At 42.2% G+C, this 21,981-nt stretch overlaps 1 protein-coding gene across 4 annotated transcripts in view; it reads left to right on the top strand.

Annotated features, from left to right (window-relative positions):
• Herc3 (HECT and RLD domain containing E3 ubiquitin protein ligase 3) overlaps positions 1–21,981 on the top strand; it is a 99,536-nt gene that overhangs the window by 27,766 nt on the left and 49,789 nt on the right. For 3 of the 4 annotated variants that reach the window (XM_075983950.1, XM_075983951.1, XM_075983952.1), the window contains exons 3-11: positions 6,450–6,609; positions 7,408–7,484; positions 8,238–8,459; positions 9,205–9,296; positions 10,504–10,634; positions 11,906–12,066; positions 14,235–14,311; positions 19,140–19,264; positions 21,174–21,233. In XM_075983950.1, coding sequence (XP_075840065.1) covers positions 6,450–6,609; positions 7,408–7,484; positions 8,238–8,459; positions 9,205–9,296; positions 10,504–10,634; positions 11,906–12,066; positions 14,235–14,311; positions 19,140–19,264; positions 21,174–21,233 — 1,105 coding nt within the window. Of the gene's footprint in view, positions 1–6,449; positions 6,610–7,407; positions 7,485–8,237; positions 8,460–9,204; positions 9,297–10,503; positions 10,635–11,905; positions 12,067–14,234; positions 14,312–18,054; positions 18,187–19,139; positions 19,265–21,173; positions 21,234–21,981 lie in introns of those variants that run through there. The other variant, XM_075983955.1, reaches the window with a different exon arrangement.

Raw genomic sequence — 21,981 nt, 5'->3', positions numbered from 1 at the left:
AGACACTTTTCTGTTCTTTTTTCTCCTAGTATTTCCTGCTTTTAATTTTTTCATTATTTTTATTATTTGCTTTATTTTTCTTGGATCTGCTCTCTTTTCTGTTCTTTGCTTCCTCCTATTACATTTCGCTCTAATTTTTATGTCTTTTAGTATTGTCCTCTAGTATTGTTTTTATCTTTTCATAGTCCTAGTCTAAGTAGTATCTTCTTCCTTCACGTAGTATTGTCTTGTTCTCTTCCCAATTTTACTGGAGTTGTAATTGGGTCCCTTTGCAGTTAGGTTCCTTCTCTGGGAGTAGTGCCGGGATCATGCCTGGCGCATTGAGGACGCCGGCTGAGAGTAGCACAGTTCTGAGAAACCGTACCCCAAACCTGCTACAGTGTAGTTCTTCCTGAATTTTGGCAAATAACCCAAGTGACATAATCTGGGAGTTAGAAGTTTAAACTAGGAACATGGCTCCAGATGCATAAATCTCAGTTTAGAAACACAAGAAATACGGGATAAGGGACCAAGGCAACATGAGTCCTCCAAAAGTTCAAAATGCTGTAGCAATCAAATCCAGCGATAGTGAAGTGGATGATGTATAAAGAATTCAAATGATTGATGATGAGAATGATCAGCAAATACAGGAAGAATGTGAAGAAGCACCAGAACAGACTCAAAGCAAATGCAAGTGAATAGCTGAATGAAAACTAGGAGGATGATGTGAGATATAAAAATGGTTGGGGGTTGACTGGAGAGATGACTCAGGGTGAAGAGCACTTACTGCTATTGCAGAGGACCTGGTTAGATTCCCAGCACCCATGTGATGGTTGACAACCTTCTTAACTCCTGTTCCTGGGGAGCCTTTGCCCTCTTCTGGCCTCCATGGGTACTGTACACACACAGTGCACAGACACACATACAGGCAAAACACCCATGAACATGAGATTTAAAAAAAAATTAAGAGTGATGAAGGGGCTGGAGATACAGTTCAGTTGGTGAAGTCCTTGAGTCATCGGCACAAGGCCCTTGGTTGAGTCTGTGGCATTGTATAAACCACAATTGTATATACAGGTGGGATAATGCACACCTTTAAACCAAGCACTCAGGGGATAGAGGTAGGAGGATCAGAAGTTCAGGGTTGTCCTTGGGCATCTAGGGAGTTCAAGGTCAGGACTAGAAACACTGTCACAATTTTTTTTAAATGATAAACAATTCAAAATAACTAAAACCCTTAGAAAAATGTCAAATTGAAGAGTTAGAAATGAGAAGTTCAGTCAAATAAAAAGCTCAATTGAAAGTCTCACTGACCCACTAAGTCATGTGGGAGGCAGGATATCAGGGAACAGCAACAGCAGAGAGGCATCCAAAAATCCACAGAAGAGCAGAGGACCAATGAAGGATGTACTGAACTTATAAGACCTCTGAAATACCACTAAAAGATCAGGTTTGTGAGCCATGGACCTACAAGAAGAAGATGCACAATTTAAAGGCACAGAAAACATTCCATAAAATTATAGGATAAAAATTCCCAATTCTTGGAAAAGAGGTAGACATTTAAGGGAGACTTTTAGAACTTCAAAAAGACAAGACCATTAAAGAATGTCTGTGTATTGGTGTGGTAAAACATCAGTGATATAGACTACCACCATAAACAACTGTTGCAAGCTGTGAGAGGAAGATTACAGGTCACATATACAGGCGCGCGCGCGCGCGCGTGCGCGAGAGAGAGAGAGAGAGAGAGAGAGAGAGAGAGAGAGAACAAACACATCAGTATCTCTTAGTATCCCCAAAGCAGGAGGGCATGGAATGGTCTCCTTCACCGCCAGCATCCATTCCTGTATGCAGAAAAGCTGCCTCTTGGAACTGAAGGGAGAATGAAGACCTCTCATAATAATCATGAGTTAAAAGAATTCATAGTCATTAAGTCTGAGCCACAGACGGTAGAGACGGTAAACACAGGCATGCCCATATGGGATTTGGATGTGAAAACAAGACTCAATTGTTTTCTGTCTGTAGCAAACTCACCTTGTTGGTAAAGATAAGCCCAGCATGAAAGGGATAAGGTGGGGGGGGGGGGGGAAAGATTACAAATCAACAGAATCTAAAAGCAAACAGTTACACTGGATTTTCTGGTATTGTAGACTCCAGTTCATTGTTAGAAAAGATAATGAAGGTCTCTTAAGATTGATGAAGGTGATCATCCATCAAGGTGACCCACATTGTATAAACATATTCCCTGAACATTGGTAGACCACGTTTCTAAAACAAAAACTACTGAGCATAAAGGCTCAGATGAACCCCGATACAATAATAGAGAATAACTTAAATACCCCACCTTAATTAAGTCACCTAGACTACACCCACAAGTCATGAACGAAACATTTTGGGGTTAAACAACATAACACTGTAGATTAAGAGGGCTTAAATCACATCTACAACTCCAGAATATACATTTTTCTCAGCAATTCATGGGACTTTCTATAAAACGGGTCGTATATTAGACATAAAACAAGCATAAATAGAAAATTAAAGCACCTTTTATCACATCATAATAAGATAAAATTAGAAATTAACAGTAGAAATTATAAAAATATATGAAGCTGGAGCTTGAATGAAGCATTTGAATGGTCAACTGCTCATTGAAGAGACTGAAAAAAAAAACCATGCTAGAATCAAATAAAATGAAAATAACGTACAGAACTGTGCTGTATAGTGAGAGTAGCCGGAGAGAGATGTTTACAGCTGTGAAGGCCTGAAGATCAGCAGTGACTCCGTAACTCGTGAGGGAAGAGGAAGAAGTGTGACTGGGGAAACGAAATGGGAAAGAGCGACATGAAGAGTCGGCAACAGTGAGTCCTTTGGACGGATTGAACCGATGATCAAACCCCTCGCCACACTGACCAAACACAACAGAGTTAGCAAGGAAAACGGTGACTAAGATTCCACTGAAACACAGAGGATTGTTAGGGGACATTGGGAAAACTTCTATTTCAGTAAATAAGAAAATCTAGAAGTTTCTAGATACATAGGACCTTCCCAAATTAAACTAAGAGTATAGAAAAAAGAAAATCTAAATACGGTAGCAAACAAAGAGACTAAACAGCTAGTAAGAAATCTTTCAACAAAGCCTGGTCCAGCTTGATTCACTGCTGGTTTCTACCAGACTATCAGCACAGTGTTCCTTAAAAAATTCCACAAAATACAGAGGAAATGAAAACTTCCCAACTTATTCATGAAGCCAGTGTTATTTTAGTGTCCAAATTGGATAAGGTTACAACAGCAACACAGGAGACTACAGACCCATTTCCCTGATCAACATAAACGCAGACTTTTATAGTACAACGCCTGCACACTGAATTCAGCAGCACAGCAAACATGCACTGGAATACATTACTGTATCGAGGGCAGAACACTCCATGGTCATTTCAGTAGAGAGAGTAGACTCCTTTGATGAGCATTCAACTCCTCTTCATGATAGTAGCTCTGAAGGGACTAGGAATAAAAGAATCACAAGGCCACATAATGGGGAAATAGCATTTTTTCCAAAATCAGTAACAAGGCAAGGGTCTGTCACCATTCTTCTGTACGGTGCTTGAAATCTTAACCAGAGTAACACCGCAAGAGAAAGAGGCACAAGGCAGAAGATGAGAAGAAATCAAGCAGCGCATATTTGTTGGTGTTACTATGGTCCTACACCCCAAAGACTCTAATAATTTTCTTTTGATCAACATTGTAAGAATAGTTTTTAAAAAAATCAACATACAAAATTAAATATCTTCTTTTTTCCTACACAAATAATAAATAAGACAGAACTCGGAAAACAATCCCACTTAAAACAGCCCCTATCTCCCAAACCCCTACAACCAAAGATCTGGAAGACTTTTTTTTTAATGTTATTTTTGAGACTATATTTTAATTACAACATTTTTCCATTATCTTTGCTCCCTCTAAACCCTCCCATATATTCCTGCCTGCTCTTCTTCAAATTCATGGTCTGTTTTTAAAATCAGTTGTTATTGCACGCATATATGTAGGTATATACATACATCTTCCTAAATATAACCTGTTGAGTCTAAGAAATGTTACTTGTATCTGTGTTTTCAGGACTGACCATTGGCACTAGATAACCAATTGCTGTGCTCTTCGCTGGGGAAAACCACCTCTCTGGTCCCAGCTTTACTCAGTTGCCTGCAGATTTTTATGTAGGATTGAGGCCTTGTAGGCTTTTTTCCATCCAGTTTGATTTGGCACATTCATTGGTGTCTTCATTGTTCAGTTTCTGTTTGGACAGTCACATTGGTTAGACTTTATGGTTGTGGCTTCTGATATTACTAGGAGTTACAATATCACAGCAAAGTCCCTGATTTCCTGGCTCTGACGGTCTTTCTGCCTCATCATGTGTGTGAGTGTGAGCATGTATTGAGTGTGTGCTACATTTTCATAGCCGTTCACCGGCTGATAGGTATCAAAATGGTTCCATGACCTGTCTATTAAAATAGTCCTTAGATTAATATAGCATGCGGGTTACCTCTATTATCATGCTGTCTTTGACTCTTTCTGATACACATCCAAAATGGTACAACTGGATCGTGTGGAAGGAAGTTCTAGTTTTAGTTTTTGGAGACCCCTCCTCAATTGCTGTACTAAGTTCATTCCCACCACCAGTATCTACCAGTATTCTCTTGGCACTAGCCAGTCTGACTAGTTTGGAATGGTTTCAGTGTAGAAGTGATTTACAATTTCCTGAAAGCTAAAGATGAAACTGTTTCGTTTGCTCATTGGCCACTTGAACTACTTCTTTGAGAAATGGCTGTTAATTCCTTCATCCGTCCAGTAACTGCATCACTTATTCATTCATCCATCTATTAACTGCATTATTTGTCCCTCTGGCATTTAATTTTTATAATTTGTTACGTATTTTGGTGATTGATCCTCTGTCACATGAACACATGGTAACGGGTTTCCCTTGTTCTCTGGGTGTGCCTTTGCTGGTAGAGGTTCGCTCTGTTGCACAGAAGCCTTGTACAGAAGTCCCACCTGTCAATTCTCACTGTGTCCTCAACAACTTCAGTCCTAATGAGAAAGTCACTGCCCATGCTTACGTCATAAAGTATCTCTCCCCACGTTTACCTGCACTAGTATCACAATTATAGGTCTTACATGAAGGTCTTTGAACCAATTTTTGGTAACTTTATTTAATTTTTTGAGTCAAAGTCACATGTAACCAGACTGACCCTTAAACTCAGTATACAGCAGAAATGACTTTGAACTCCTGATTTGTCTGCTTCCACTTCTTAAGGGCTAGGGCTACAGGATTGTGCTACTACACCTAGATTAAATCGTGTTTTTTTTTTAAATAGGCCCTAAGGTAGGGATATAGTTTCAGTCTCCTACTACTTGTTAAAGAAACTCTGTTTTCGACCATATGTTTTTAGCACCTTTATTGAAAACTCAAATGGCAGTGGTATGGTTTATTTCTGGATTTTCTATTCTACATTGCTATACAGACAGGTCTTTTTTCTGTTTCACTGCTCCTATACTTCAGCAGCATAATTTGATTTCAGATGCTACAGAACTTTCACTATTGCTTTTTTGGTCCATACATGTGTGTATGCGCATGTATGTATTATGTATGTATATATACATATATATGATGGGCCCCTACATGTATATAGGTCCATGCACATAAACACACACATACATACATATATGATGGGTCCAACTGTATCTATATCTATATTTAGGATGGATTGGGCATGAAGAAGAAAATGAAACTGGAGAGGCTCACGTTAAGTAAATATGCCAAACTCAGAGAGACAAGTAGAATTTTTTTTTTCTCTCATATGTGGAATCTCAGTTAAAAAAAAAGACCTGAAAATTGAAGGAGCGCTTTAGAGAATAGGAGGGGTAAGTAGGGGAGAGATGGTAAGTATACATAATGAGAGGAAGTATGATCAAAGAATCTTATATACAGGTATGAAAATGCCACTCTTCTACTGATAAGTCCCCAGAGTTTTTCTGTAAATCTACAGGTTTCCCAGTTCTCTTTATAAAATAAAATTGCCTTGGATGATGGTCACTGTGGTTCTTCTTCATTGTCAACACCTGAGTCTCAGATCACCTAGGAGATAGACATCTAGGAATGTTTTGGGGGTGTCTCTGAGTTTTAATTAACTGAGGATGGAAGACCCTACATGTGGGTGATACCATCCTGTAGGCTGGGGTCCTGGACTCAGGGACAAGGGGGTAAGTGCCAGCATTGCAGGCTCTCTTTCCAGGTATCTGAGGAGACACAGCTGTTTGCTCCTTTTGCCCTGAGGCACCAGGCCTTCTTAACTGTGAGCTGAAACAAATTCTCATCCCCTCCTGGTTGGGTGTTGGTCACACAGTGGAAGGTAGCTAACGAGGGAGCAACATTTCTGTTTCCAGTCTGTGCATTTTCCCCCTGTTTTGATCTCTTTCAGAACAAATTGGAGCATTGGCCGATCAGCACATCGTACATGTGGCATGTGGAGAGGCTCACAGCCTGGCTCTTAGTGACCGGGGCCAGCTGTTCTCCTGGGGTGCAGGAAGTGATGGGCAGCTGGGACTCATGACTACTGAGGATTCCGTGGCCGTGCCCAGGTGAGAATGTCACTCAAAAGGTTCTTGATTTTGTACTGTTTTCTTCATGGTGTTGCTATTTCCTTTGTGTTGTTGATATGCCTAGGAACAATGCTCATGGTACACAAGCAAACAAATAAACCAATTCTTTTTAGAAATGTCTGTCTTGAATTATAAACATGTAAGTTGGTCCAGAACTCACTTTGTTCTAGGACTAGCTCCTAGCAATTGACAAATGTGTTGACTAAAAAGGGTGTCCCTCGTATTTCCCATACTTATTTACCTCAAAATGATGATGATCAGGAAGTTTTTTAATTCTCCCTTGCTTTTCTATTTTGGAAACAGGGTCTCATTTAACCCAGGTTAGCCTTGAACCCACCATGTAGCAGAGGCTGATTTTTTATTTCTGGTCTCCTTATCTGTACTTCCCAAATGTAGGTTTCTGGGCACTGTCAGCCACAGTCTGCTCATTATCATTTATGAAGATAGTAAATACTTTGGGGATCCTAAAAATTTTGTGTGCCATAATAATTCCTTTCTAAAGTAGGGATGGTACATAGTGGGATTTTAGAAATGGGTCCAAGTGTGGGAGATTTTTGTTTGTTTGAACTGTAAATTCCTAAGAGTGATAGTGAGAACTGTAATAGAATTTTATCAGACGACGTTACATGATTGGTTAGACGGGATTACATGCTTAATTTTGTAAAGGTCTTTTAGACAAGATGATTTTTTTAAAAATGACTATGTTTAGTTGCTAATGCTTCTGGTAATTGTGTTTCTGTGTGGATGCACACCTAAGAAATCCCTTTTCTGTTTTAGGTTAATACAGAAGCTCAACCAGCAGACCATATTACAAGTTTCCTGTGGCAACTGGCACTGCTTGGCTCTGGCAGCTGGTAATTTATATACATATATGCTAATGCTATGTTAATTTAAAAACCACTTCTCTTCTGCAGCCCTGTGTTATCTAACTTGCAAGCTTTAACTGAACAGTGGCATTTGTCAAGCCACTTTTGTGCAGCTCATCCTTTCTCGGTGATGTGGATGGTGTACGGTGCATCATTGCTGTTTCAGCTCTTACGGAAAAGAGAAGCAAGGGCCAGGATGGTGCCCAGGTGTTTTTAAGACAATAGAAGCATTTTGGACTTGGTTGTTAAAGGCTACAATCCATTCTCAAGCTCCATTGTGCTGCCAGGATTCCAGAAAAATGTAAAATCAGGAGTCAGGGAAGTGTAGGGCGGTGCAAGAGTGCACTTTTCCTGCCGCATGGACCAACTCAGGCCTCCATCCCAGAGCAGTCCTGGGTCGCAGCTGCAGATCCTGTCCGTGTGGTCAGAGCTAAGTTCACCTTGCTTAGACGTGTACCTGGTAACCAGCCTGCTCAGACCTGGATTCTCTCAAACCTTCAGTGTTTTCTTTAGATAATGTTGATAGCCTTTGAAGGGCACTAAGGCTTGAGTTTGCGTTTCTGTTGTCTTGTGCAAATTTAGGCTTTGGGAATCTTAAACCACGCAGTGCCTCTTCATTTTCTCTTTGGTGGGTTTGGTGTTCAGAGGGCAGCTAGTGACTAGTGGAATGGCTAGATTACCTTTGTGTCTGGAGCCTGTATCATTTTGTCTCTAACATCGGTTATCCTGTTTGTATTTCAGATGGCCAGTTCTTCACCTGGGGAAGGAACAGCCACGGACAGCTGGGCCTGGGGAAGGAGTTCCCCTCTCAAACCAGCCCACAGAGGGTGAGGTCTTTGGAAGGGATCCCACTGGCTCAGGTGGCTGCAGGAGGGGCCCATAGCTTTGCCCTGTCTCTGTCAGGAGCTGTTTTTGGCTGGGGAATGAACAACGCAGGGCAGCTTGGGCTCAGTGATGAAAAAGGTAAGCGAAGTCTCTGGACGCCGTCTTCAGTTCACAGGCACATCCATGTGTTTAACAAAGGCTCCTGTGGACTGACTGTGTGCTGGTCTGGTGCAGCAGTGAGCAAGAGCGGACATCTGTGGCTTAGTGGAGACCACATTCTAGGGGGTGGATGCTAATAACAAGCCTGCCAATGTCTAGTGTGTCACATGACTTTAGAATAAGCTCCCCATTCATCACAAGTCTGTCAGGGGGCGCTCTCTGATAAGGGCGTATTTGAGCAGAGCTCTACAGGAGACCAGGTAGGAAGTAGGACATGGTGAGGAGTATTCCCGTCAAAGGGAACAGGACCACCATGAAGATGAGTGGAGGGGCAGCAGAGGTGGAGAGCAAGGATGCTCTGGAGGCCCTGCTACCAAGGACCCCAACGGGCACAACGAGGAATTTGACTTTCTTCCTCAGTGAGGCGGAGAAGAAACGAAGGGTTTTGAGGAAAGGTGTGGTTTAGTTTGAGTAGCTGTGGGGGCTCAAGGGTCATACGCGTGGGGTACGTGAATTGGAGCTGACAGGTAGAGAGTATAGGGAATTATGAGTTAAGGTTTGATATATAAACTTAAGTTTTGCTAGACTTTTCAAGTAGAGTTGGAGGCAGAGAGCCGAGTGTGTGAGTCAGGAAGTGAGAGGATATAAAGTTCATACAGATAGTTGTATCTATCTTATTTGAAAGGCCAGCAGTAGTGACATGCTTGTGCTTAATTTATTTTAGATCGAGAGTCTCCGTGCCATGTGAAGCTTTTACGAACACAGAAAGTCGTCTATATTAGTTGTGGAGAGGAGCACACAGCCGTTCTCACGAAGGTGAGGCGTGGGGGACGTGGCTGTGGAGGAGGTGAGAGGGGCAGTCTCACGTGTTGCAGAGTAGCCGGGGTGGCGCATTGCGGGGCTTCGATTCGGCCATTCTCTTTCGCTTTGTTTCTGTTGTCCTGGAGGAACAGAAAGAAGACTGCTTTTTAAACATATGCCAATGCTTTCCTCTTGGATAACTTCATAGATTCTCTGGGTGACATTTTAAAATAGCTCAATATAAATAACTTAAAAGTATGGTATATATACATATGCAAAACAGCACTATCCTTTGTCTTTTTAAATAATGCATTTTAATATTTAAAAAATAGTAATTTAGTTGCTATTTTAAAATTATTAGGTGGTGTCTGTTGCTTTTAAAAGAACATTTTACATGTTAGAAAGAATGAAAATTCTTCCTTCCATTCCTTTCTTTCTTTTGTGTGTGTGTGTAGTTTTGAGACAAGGTCTCATGTATCAGGCTGCTGTTTATCCTGCCATACAGCATATGTTAGTCTGGTTTTGAACTCCCATACTTCCTGTCTTTACCTCCTAAGCACTAGGTGTGAGCCACCACGCCTAGCTTGAAAATGTCTTTTCATATTGAGGACTTGCTGTCATGTATTACTTAGCATTTATTCAAGCACACATTTAAAATATTTATCACAGAGTTCATGGAAACTCAGTTTCTTACATGCGAGTGAACCTGGAGAATCCTCTCATCTCACCTGTGTTAGCTTTAAACCTGTTTGCCTTCTAACACATTATTGCACTTAACAAATGATTTTGCACGAGTCTTTTGCTCGTGTATGTGTGTCATGTACATGCCTGGTGCTTGTGAAGTCCAGAACAGGCCTTTGGATCACCTGGAACTAGAGTTATCTCTGGGTGAGAGATTCGGGCCCTAAGTGCTGGAAACACACACACACGCAGGTCCTCTGAAACAGCGGCAAGTGCTGTTCCTAAACGGCTGGGCAAACTCTCCAGCCCTACATCACTGCAAGTTAAATCATCTTTAAAATCCCCAAACAGCACCTAGTCCTTAATCCCCAAACGGCACCTAGTCCTTTAAGCAGTGTGGAATTGGTTCCCCACGGCTGAGGGCTTACAATGCTGGTGGCCTAGTTCCAGGTGAGTGCAGTGCCCTATGCTGACTGGTAGGACGGAACTTACATGTGGTTTTAGAGGCCAGTCCTTAGCGCTGACTCTTGTTCCTTCTTAGAGTGGCGGCGTGTTTACCTTCGGGGCTGGTTCCTGTGGACAGCTTGGACACGACTCCATGAACGATGAAGTTAACCCACGAAGAGTGCTGGAGTTGATGGGCAGCGAAGTAACTCAGATTGCTTGTGGCAGGTGAGCGCCCCTGAGACTCGCAAGCCTGTGGGCTCACTGAACCTCTGTCGTGTTAAGAAATCTCTTTTCGTTTGTATGCTTTATTTTTTTATTTCTTTTATAAGATAGTACTGGTCTGTGTACCCTGTGCTGGCCTCAAACCCTCAAACGCGTCAGTATGGAATGGAGGCTTCCTCCTGCACTCACCTCCCAAGGGAAGGGATTATTGGCGTGTGTGCCACAGTCACAGCTTTGTTTAAGGAAATCTCAACTGCATGATCACCTGTGTAGGGAAAGTCAGACGGTAGCAGGCATGGTAAGGAAGGGTTCAGGTAAGCAGACGAAGAGGAAGGCACAGGGCCTCGTGGAATGGAGGGCGAGCAGCGGAGGTGCAGAAGGAATGTGACAGTTCCTTGCTGTAAGGGCTCTGCGTTTCTCCCACCCTAAGGGGAGGATGTGGCAGGTTGTTCATCCCTTTCTGCACGTTGCCTTCCTCACCAAGATCAGCAGGCACGTTTGTGACTTCTGCATGTTGCCTTCCTCACCAAGGTCGGCAGGCACGTTTGTGACTTCTGCATGTTGCCTTCCTCACCAAGGTCGGCAGGCACGTTTGTGACTTCTGCCACAGTCGTCAGTGTTGTCATCTGCTGTTCAGTCACACGTCTGCCCTGCCATTACCAAGATACAGATTTGGATCTCCACCAAGGACATTAAAAAGCCAGATTTGCGGTGTGCATCTGTAACCCCAGTGCTGTGAGAGGCTGAGACAGGCGTATTCCCTAAGCTCACGGGCAAGCCAGCCTAGTTCACCAAGAAACTCTTAAAAGGAGGTTTAACGAGAGACTATCTTTAAAAATAAGAAGAAAATTATTCCTGGCCTACACACCTTCATACACATGCATAGACTCACACACTAGCAAGTGTAACACACACACACACACACACATGCATGCACGCATGCACGCATGCATGCGCTTACACACACCCCCCCCACACACACCAAAGAGAACCATAAAATCAAATTATACAAACCTTCTCATAATGTCGTAAGCAAGTTTATGCCTTAGTGTTGGACTAGTTACATAGTTGTCCTGGGTCTTAGCCATAGGTTAGCCGTGTCTGATTAAGTATCAGAGGTTAAAAGTCTGTTGTTAAAACAAAACAAAAGAACGTGGAGAGACTCCCCATGAATCAGTAGGAATTGCTGTGATGTTATGTAAAAGTTAAAAAATCAGATTGTGTACATCCTTATCAGTGGAAAGTACGCTAATGAGTTAATTCTTTTCCTGCAGACAGCACACCCTAGCCTTTGTGCCTTCTTCCGGACTCATCTATGCATTTGGCTGTGGAGCGAGAGGTCAGCTAGGGACTGGACACACATGTAATGTTAAGTGTCCCTCTCCAGTGAAGGGGTATTGGGCTGCCCACAGTGGTCAGCTTTCGGCTAGAGCCGGTAAGAGTGATATTCATTGCAGTTAATTATATTTTTAAGTAGTCATAACTATTATTTTAATATGTATTTGTTATTTACTTGAACTATTCTGAAAGGGATAAGCATGAGATGGTTTTTGTGTGTTTGGATATTTATTATCAAATCATTTGAGCACTTGCTCTGCACGAAGCTCTGAACAACCATGGGGCTTCCGGGTGTATATCTTATTTTTGTTAGTGGTGCAGATTAATCTTAAAGTCTTAATTGATTGTTTAACAAATTCCATTACCATGTTAAGCACTAAATAGCAAGCACAAGACTATTGGCTGTCACCCCCTTGTCAGAAGTGAAGGGCTGATCCCTCAAGGACAAAAAGAAATTCTAGAGGCAGGATGTGAACCCAGATTGCCTCACTCAGAGGCCTGTGGGTGCTTGTGCTCTGATTCTGGTGTCTGATGACAATGGGATGAGACTTCTTTCTGAAGATTCTCTTGAGGAGATTGGGCCGGCAGACTATTCATATTGACCAACTACTTTATCCTGAAACAATGTATCCAGAACTAGACACTGAACTGCCAAGATATTAAATAGAAATATGATTTAATAATCAAATTTAATTAAAAATTTTAAACTAATAGATTTAGGGCTTGATATGGATTTAAAAATAACAGTTATCAGTTTCCTTACTGTATTTGTTTTTGTGAAAAACAGCAAAGAGATTCAATGGCCACATTGGGAAGAGGAACAGTAGAAGGGTCCAGTGACCCCAAAGTTCATCCTCCTCCTTCCTGGATGCTAAGTAACTGAAGGCTTGGGCATAAATAATCTTTGTAAACCTAGCATACAGCACAAAGCTGCTGCTGCAGACCTGCCAGGAACTACTTATGGGACAGATATGTGTGAGAGCTTAAAATATAAAATAGACGGGACTGTGTGCAATAATCTCCAACGCAGAAAAAAAGAGCTTGGTGTCTACTTTGTCATTTGTAAATATCTTTCTCTGGGTGTCTTCCTCATACTTGGAATACACGTGCTTAGCAAGTATGCTCCTGGGTCTGGTAGTGCCCTCCTGTTACACAGAGACGTTCAAGCCTGAGCTACGTAATTGTCCTTGGCTCAACCCTTTCCTCCTCCCAGACAATAATAATCTAATCAAGAGACTCAAGCTTAATTTGATACCACAATTTGGCTTGACTTAAGTAGTTATAAATTTCTGCCTGTGTGTTTGACAAGTTATGGTAGAAATTAGAAAGTTTCAAATTTTTACGCCATATGCTATGGACTTATGGCCCTTGTGGTGATAGGAGACCACGGGGAAGGCTCTGAGGACTATTGCAGCTAGAGGAGGTTAGAGCTTTAAGTTTGTGAATGGGAGGATTATGAGGGAGCAGAGCTGTTGCCTGGAAGTGTAAAATTCATGTCCAAGGAGACCAATCATTCTAGGAGATTATACTTTATGCGAGAGGAGGGAAGAGATATGGAGAGATGAAACAGTGAGATATTGGATTATTAGAAGAAATAAAGCAGTTGCATGGATAGGCAATCAGGTCAGCCCTGAAATCGTGTATATATATACAAGTAACATTAAACAGACTGGGAAGGTTTGTGTTTATTTAGGTGTCTATGTCTATGCCTATAACAGTAACGAAAAGAGACGATGATCTCAAAGGAGAGGGGAGGGGTGAGCGCAGCAGGTTAGGGGAAGAAATGTAACTGCATTTCAAGTAAATGAAAAAAAGCAATGAGGTGGTCGTAAGAGTGCCCCCTGTGATGGGTTGTCTATGTGGGACTGAGGAAAGAGGTCTTTGCATCATCCTGAGGGGGATAGAGAGGACCACATGCAGATGTATGACTGCTGTGCATATGTTACCGTTTATAGTAGTGCCCGGTTTAGAATCCAGGCCAGTGGCATGGTGAAATTAGCATGAGAAACAGAAACAAGGTCAGGGTGAGCGGCGGGGAGGGAGGCTGGCCGGGAGGGTATGGACACTCTTTCGTATATTTATTTTTAACTGAGCTAGAAACAGTCCTGGCGGTGAGCTAGGAGGGAAGGCCTCTTCTCTGCACACAGTTAAAGCAGATGAGAAGCCCTTCTGAAGCATACTTTGGAGTATCAGAAGAGAACGGAGGAGAGCAACCACTGAAAAACAAACTGAATTTTTATTTATTTATTTATTTATTTTTGACAGATCGCTTTAAGTACCATATCGTTAAGCAGATCTTCTCTGGAGGGGACCAGACATTTGTACTTTGCTCCACGTTTGAGGTAAAGTTTTCTTTTGGTTATCACATTTAAAGTGGAATGATGGTAGTCCGTGTTTGTTTTAATGGTTACACAGACGCCTTGCAGCTCTTTGTTTCTACTATTTTATCTTTCTAAAGGAAACAGACTAAGCCTTGGCCTTATCTCCACGCAGCTCCTTCAGATTGCTCAGTTATCTTGTTCTTAACTCTGTACAGTTCTGATTTATAGTGGAGAATTAATTGTTTATATCCATATTTGTTCTAAATGGAGGCTTAGAGCATTTGTGTTACTATTTTTCTGTTTCTTCACTCTTAGGGACCAAATGAATTATAGACGTTTGATGACTTAGTGGATTTCGTACATAGTAAAGTACAGAATAAATATATGAGAGATACAAAAAAAATTCAGATATTTTTTATTATTTATTACCTGCTCTTGATGCCACACCAAGATTTCCCATCTCTTGCTCCTTCATCACACTATCAATTAAGCCACGAAGAACAGTGGTGTATGTGGGCGTGGCAGTGCACGCCTGTGACCCTAGTACTCATCTGGTAGAGACAGCAGTTCAAGGCTATCCTTGCCTACGTGGCCCATTTGGGCTAGCCTGAGCTACAAGAGTCGCTGTCTCAAAGAAAAAGAAAGGAAAGAAAGGGGAAAGGGAGAGGAGACAGCACATTTTGCCTTTCAGAGTTCAAGGTCTGGTATAGGTAGAGAATCTATGGTATTTGTCTAACTCTTTCCTCTCTTCATGGCCAAGGGCAGTCAACTGAAAACACTGCTGAGTTGTGGTTTTCTTCCTCTTTCTTTCTTTCTTTCTTTCTTTCTTTCTTTCTTTCTTTCTTTCTTTCTTTCTTTCTCACACTCCTACTTCTAATTAACAAGCCTTGTAGGGGGTCAAGCTCAAGGTAGTCATTAGAAAAGCAGGAGACTTGGTCAGGAAGAAAGCAGAGGCCCTTTCTCCATCGCTCTGACCCTGCCATGTTTAAGTCCCGTCTCCTGAGTACCATTCTGTGATTCTATACAAAAGGCCCTGGCCAGGCTGGATGCTGCAGTTGCTCAGCTGTGTTTCGGGTCAGGAGTCTGCAGAAAGCCATGCATTTTAACCATCTTTGGGGTGATGTAGACTTGCTGCCTTGGACCTATTTTGGGTTCAGCTTTAAACTTCACAGAGAAATCTTAGAGGAAGTTGAGGTTATGCCTGTTTAAAAAAAATGATAAAAACACAGGGCCTGTTCAGTAACTTCTCTGTTTTCAAGTAGTTGTCTTAATAGGAATTCATTTATGTAAGAAACTAATTCTTATTTTTTTTCTGGGACTTAAACATAAATCTTAAGTTTCCTTCCTTTAATAAATATACAATATGTTCTGTGTAGCTGAACTTTTAATGTAGTAGTAGTGTTCGGTCAGAAAACAACCCACTGATAAAAGGAAGTAAGTTATATGATAGTGTTACTTAGCTAGGAAGTTAAAGTTTCAACTGGTAAGAGGTGTCCCCTTTTTACAGTCTCAAGTTCTCAGTGGAATCTTCCTCCTGCCCACTTTAGAAAGGTAGCTGGACTCCCGTGCAGCTCACCAATGCCCTTTGTCTCAGGATGTAGCTGTGCACGCCTGTCTTTTCAAGTACAAAGCCATACATATTTATATATTTTATATATATGTAACACACACACTCGTTTAGATACAGAGATTGAAAATTAAATGATTACCTGCCTTTTCACTACTTTAGTGTATGAAGTGTCAGCCAGAAAAATAATGTTTCAGGTTCTTTTGGATTTCACAATATTTGCATATGCAGAAAGTATCTTGGAGATGGAGCCCATTACACAAGAAACTGACTACAACTCCAGCGCACTGTGGCGGGGCCATATGACGTCTTCCCTCATTCTGTACATGAACATGACACTCACTGGAACTCAAGCACACTCAAGCCATGTTGCCCTACATCTTAAGTCATTGTTTGCAGAACCATGAAACAGCACAGCGCAGCACAGCTCAAACCCACCATGAGGGTTGTCACAGGACATCTTAAATCACGGTGTGCATGAACAAGGCTTCTTGCTGTGGAGTTTTCCATTCCTGGGTCATGTCACTTTTGGAGTTTGAAGCTTTCAGGTTTTGAATGTTCTACCTGTGTTCACATATTCCTTTGCTGTATTAGTCAGGGGTTCTGGGTATAAATTATAGCCTCATGTTTTCTTTTGCTTGGCGTCAGGGTAGGGCTGAAGGGGGAATGTGGTTGGAATTCTTAGATAGTGTGTTTACTTCAAGCCTGTTATCTGTAATATTTGCCCCCCACTGTATGTGCTCGCGTGCGTGTGTGTAATTGAATAGTGATATGCTGGTTCCCAGCTTTGGTTATCCATTAGGACCACTTGGGGGATGCCAAAGCTCAGTACGTGCTGGCAAGTTCTGAAGCGCTCAACTGTACTCCCAGGCTTTGATACTTGCTGGTTATGTACAAGCTCAAAAGAAAAACACTGTACTAGGTCAGTGCTTCTCAAATGTCACTGGGCTTTGGACTCTCAAGGGAACCTTGAAAATCCCAGTGACCGACACACATTCCGGGCCAGTGCCAATGTGTGCTCCAGGCCAGTTGACTTAGACCAACAGCAGGCCCGCTTCCAGCGTCCCCCAGGTGACTCAAAGTACAGTTTTCATGTTTGCTTCCCATAGCCGTGGAGGATGGCGGGAAATTATGCTTTTCTTGTGTCTGGGTTATTGAATATATAATGAAGAATGAGAAAGACAGTTCGAAGTCTACATGTTTTCTGTAAGTTTGTGTTACTGTCAGTGTGCGTTTGTCCCTTTTTGGAAAGCTGTTCAAGTCTAGTGGTAATAGTGATTTACACCAGGACAGGGGCAAAGGCAGCTGGGTGTGTGTTTAAGTTGTCCATGATGATTTAAGAGTTTCTTTGATGTTTCAGTATTATGTTTGTTCTTTTAGTATATGTCTGTAGTCCTTCTTTATAGAACAGTTATCAAGACCCAGATGATCTGATGAGGGTTGCAGGGCTTTCCTTTCTCTGTATAATGCCAGCTCACAACTGTGGGGTACAACGAGCAAGTTTCACTTGAAAGCTCTATTTTACGTGCAAGAGCAAAGGAGAAGACTACGCATTCTATGAATTAATGGCTTTGACTGCTTAGATTTTCCTTTTCCTTCCTTTAGAAGGCAGAAAACACTGTCAACTGCTTGTAGTTCTGGATTATAAATAAGTGTGGGAGAAAAAGCTGAAAACAAGAAGGTTTAGCAAATGAAAGTACTTTCAATATTTCTTTAAAATGCCACTAAATGGGTGGGTGAGGCAGCTCAGAGAGCAAGGGTGTGACTACTAAGAGCGCAGTCTATGGAAAGCACCGGCTCCTGTGAGATCCTCTCACCCTCACCCACGAACCATTGCACACGTGCACACGCTCATGCACAGACACACAGATTAGTACACCGTGGTAATGAAAAAAATCATTGCGGTTGGAGTGGGAGAGATGGTTCAGTGGTTAAGAACCTTCTGGCTGCTTTTCCAGAGGACACAGGTTCAGTTCCCAGCACCCACATGGTAATTGATAACCTCGCAACTCCAGTTCCAAGGGATCCAGTGCCTTCTTCTGGTCTCTGTGGGCAGTGGGCATGCTGACAAAACACGCATGCATACAAAAAATCAATTTAAAAATAGGTATCGCTAAAGAAAGGATGTACAGTGTGGACAGCGTGTGGGATTTTCAAAGCTATTATTAACATCCTTTTTGATACTTTCTTTCATAAGTTTGTAGGTATATACTTGAAGCCAGAAATTAAGAGTCACTGGGGCTGAGGAGATGGCTCAGTAGTGAAAATGCTTGCCCTGCAAGTGTGCGGACAAGAGTTCAGATCCCCAGAACCCTTGTAAAAGCCAGGTGGGTGTGGCATTAATCCCATCATTGGGAGGTGGAGACAGAGGCTCCCTGGAGCAAGCAGGCTAGCTAGACTAGCCAAGTGGTGAGCTCTAGGTTTACCTGAGAGACCTTGTTTCCAGGCGGAGAACAATCAAGGAAGAGTGACCAGGTCAACCTCTGGTGAGCACATGGTTGTACTTGAGTATGTGTGCACACCTTGTACATATACCCGCACATGTGAAAACACAAAGGGCACGCACTGCACACACAAGCAGTAAAAAGTCACGTGACACTAAATGTTCAGAAATTTCTTACACTATAGATTTATAACTAAATTCTGCTTTTTTTTTTAAAAAAAAAAAAAAACTTATTTAAGCAGAGTTTTAGGTAGCCCAGGTTGGCCTTGAGAACTCACTATGTAGCTGGGGATGATCTTGAACTATTGATTCTCCTCCCTCTCCTCACCTCCCAAGCGCTGGGATTACAGGCATGTACTGTCATGTCTGGCTTAAACATTTTATTGGAGTGGAGTGAACAATTACGGCAAGTAACCAATACCTCTGTGGTCTGGTGACTCAGAGCAAGGGAAAGGAGACCTAGAAAAGTGGTCATTGATTTGAAATGGACTCTCTAAAGAACACCTCCTCAAGGGTGAAGGAGACAGGGTTTGATGGAGGGAAATGTTGGGTTTCGGTCACTTGTAAAGGAGGTCTCACACATACAGTCTGGTGTGGTACCTAGAAGTTGAGGCAAGGGAGTGATGTTCTTGTACCGTGGCTACCTGCCACCAAGTATAATGGAGAGGAGCAATGGCCTAGGGAAGATCCCCATGGATGCAGTAGTAGGGACATGTGTCTGCTCCAAGGGAGAGCCACCAGTGCCTTCAGTTCATGAAGGACAATGTGGAGACCATTGGGGAAGGAGACAAGAAGAGATCCGTGTCTATTGTTTCTCTTTTCTCTTGTTATTTCTCCAGAATTCTTCTCCTGCTGTTGACTTCAGGACTGTGAACCAAGCACATTATACCAACTTGATAAATGACGAAACCATTGCACTTTGGAGACAAAAACTCTCAGAACACAACAACGCAAATACAATCAAGTATGTAATTGCTGTCTGCTTTCATTTTGCTTCTTCCAAAGCTCACTGGGATTTTCTAGCTTCGTGGCTGATATTCTTCTCTGCACCTACAGAGGTTGTGAATATAAGTGGAGTTTTGCATTTATGAAATCGTTCTTGTAAATTTATTTGGGACCTCATCTCATTTAGCAACTCCCATTAACACAGTGATTTGCGCACCAATTCTCGCTCCTCAACTTGACTTACTCATTGCAAGATCTTTGAAATCCCATGGAGGAAGACCTGGGTTGGTCTCTTTGCTGAGGGCTCTCTGTATTTTGTTACCTATAGAAAGGGTTTTCTTCACACTGTTATGTCAAGGAATCTTGAATCTTCTAACCCTGGCTGTCCTGTCACTCACTCTGTAGACCAGGCTGACCTCAAACTCACAGAGATCCACCTGCCTCTGCTTCCAGAGTGCTGGGATTAAAGGTGTGTACCACCACCACCTGCTAAGAATCTTGAATCTTAACAGCCTTTTATTTTTAACTAATTTCAGTAACTACAGTTTTGTCATTTAATGCGATTAGTTGAAAATAATTCAAAAGGTGTCTGGCGGAAAGACACATTAAAAACGTGAGGCTTTTGTTGAGTGTTAGATTTTAAATGAAAATAGTTTTCTGTACATTTTGTTATAGATTTTTGTTGACTTTGAGCAGCGTTTCCCTGTTTGTCCCATAGTCTCATCCATGAGAACAAATAAATCAATCTATAAGAAAGCCGGCTGTCCTGAGAGATGCATGGTGGGTCTTGCGTTATGATCTAGACGGCTGAAGCAAATGCCTAGGCCCACCCTGCAACAGACGCCAGCCCAGCATGCTCAGGGGCAGAGACTAGTGGGTAGTGAAGAGTAGTAAGGAAGGCCAAGAGGTCAGGCGGCTGAGCAGTCGGCAGCCGTAAGCCTAGGCTTCACCAGTACTACTTCTGTTTCTTTATAAAATGACGCTAGAGGAGATCACCTCTGAAGAGTTCACCTCATCCAGAGTCTACAGCCAATAGAAATTACTATGGTCTCTGATTTTTGTTATTGTTGCTTCTTGTTTTTGCTGTGCAGAGACACCATGATCATGGCAACTCTTATAAAAGAAAACATTTAATTGGGTGACTTTCATTTTCAGAGGTTTACTTCATTATCTTCATGGAAGGCGCAGTAGCTTGCAGGCACCCATAGTGCAGGGAAGGAGCCGAGAGTTCTATATCTTGATGCAAAGGCAGTAGAAGGAGTCTGTGTCCCACACTAGGTATAGTCTGAGCATATAAGACCTCAGAGTTTACCCTCACAGTGACACACTTCTTCCAACAAGGCCACACCTCCTTAATAGTGGCCAAGCAGCCCTACACATGAGTCTATGGGGACTGTTCCTATTTAAACCATCATAGTCTCCTCCTAGTCATTTACTTGTTCTACCCCTTGTCTTCCGTGGCAGTCCTGGATCCTCAGAAAGCAGGCACTGCTACAGGTTCTGCAGAATTTAGGCAATAGGAGTAAGTCTTTACTCGTCTTTCTCGGATGGTCAGTAGACTAGGAAGACATGGCCCGGTATTTATTAACTAATGTACTTGGGAAATAACGCTCACTTTTTGTTTTATTTCATTGTTCTTGTTGTTTTAGAAATGGTGGTAAGAGAGTATCCAAGTTTTTTGTTAGAAACCACTTTTCTATTACAGGTTTTGACACTTTTAGAAGAAATCTACAACCTGTGGGACACTTGTTCTTGTCGAAATGCAGGCGAAACCCTGTTCTCTAAATCGGGTGTGCACCTGCTAGAGGAGTGAAGCTGCCCTCATGGCCTAAGGGCCTGGCTAATAGATGACTGGCTTGCTGCTGATGCTTTTATAAGTATTGATTTGTAATTCTGAAAGACATCTCTCCCCTTTCTGTCTTACATAGCGGCGTCGTTCAGATACTGTCTTCGGCAGCTTGTTGGAATGGAAGTTTTCTGGAAAAAAAGTAAGTGACCTAGATAGAAGCTCACAAACCCATGTGTCATGTAAATACTTACCAAAGGCTGGGAAAACCTTCCGAATAGTATTTGGTTTTAGTTGAAGGGGAAAAGCTGACATTTGCATACAATTGAAATGTCCACTAATGATACATTAGAGGACCCCAGGGTGGCCGTGTTTACTCACCCCCACTGGCAGATCTGCAGAGATTCCTAAAGTACTGCTCCCCGCATGTGTTTATGATTTGTTCTTAAAATCAGAATTCTCTAAGTTATTCCTGTTGTTTGCTAAGGTAATTTTCATTTCTACCAGGAATGAGAAATGAAGATGTTTTAGGGAAGCTCCATTCAGGGGCTTTTTGGATTTAGGCTCAGCTCTGACCAAAACCAGAGGCAGTAAATAAGATGTCTCTTTTAGCCTTATGTCTTCTGCAGATGCCCTTCAGAAAGCTCATGTTGCAGAATGGTCTTGCTAAGGGTTAGGAGCTTTGGCGAATTCAATCCCTGTCATTTCATAGTGTTTTTCAGCCACTGACCAGTTAATGATATGTTAAGACGAGTATTCCAATCAGGTCTCTGTTACTGTAACAAATTCTTGCCATAACTGAAAAGGACATGCGTGCCTGCCTTGGGTGTGTTTCAGCATTTTCAGCCAGTGGTCAGGTTATCACTTTTTTTTTTTTGGACCAGTGGTGAAGAAATCCATCATAGTAGGAGATTCCAAGTAGAAGCTACTCACCTTATGTTGGTTGCCAG

This window comes from Microtus pennsylvanicus, chromosome 8 (genome assembly GCF_037038515.1).
Source record: "Microtus pennsylvanicus isolate mMicPen1 chromosome 8, mMicPen1.hap1, whole genome shotgun sequence".
NCBI classification, from domain to species: Eukaryota; Metazoa; Chordata; class Mammalia; order Rodentia; family Cricetidae; genus Microtus; species Microtus pennsylvanicus.
This window is presented reverse-complemented; position numbering and strand designations above follow the sequence as displayed.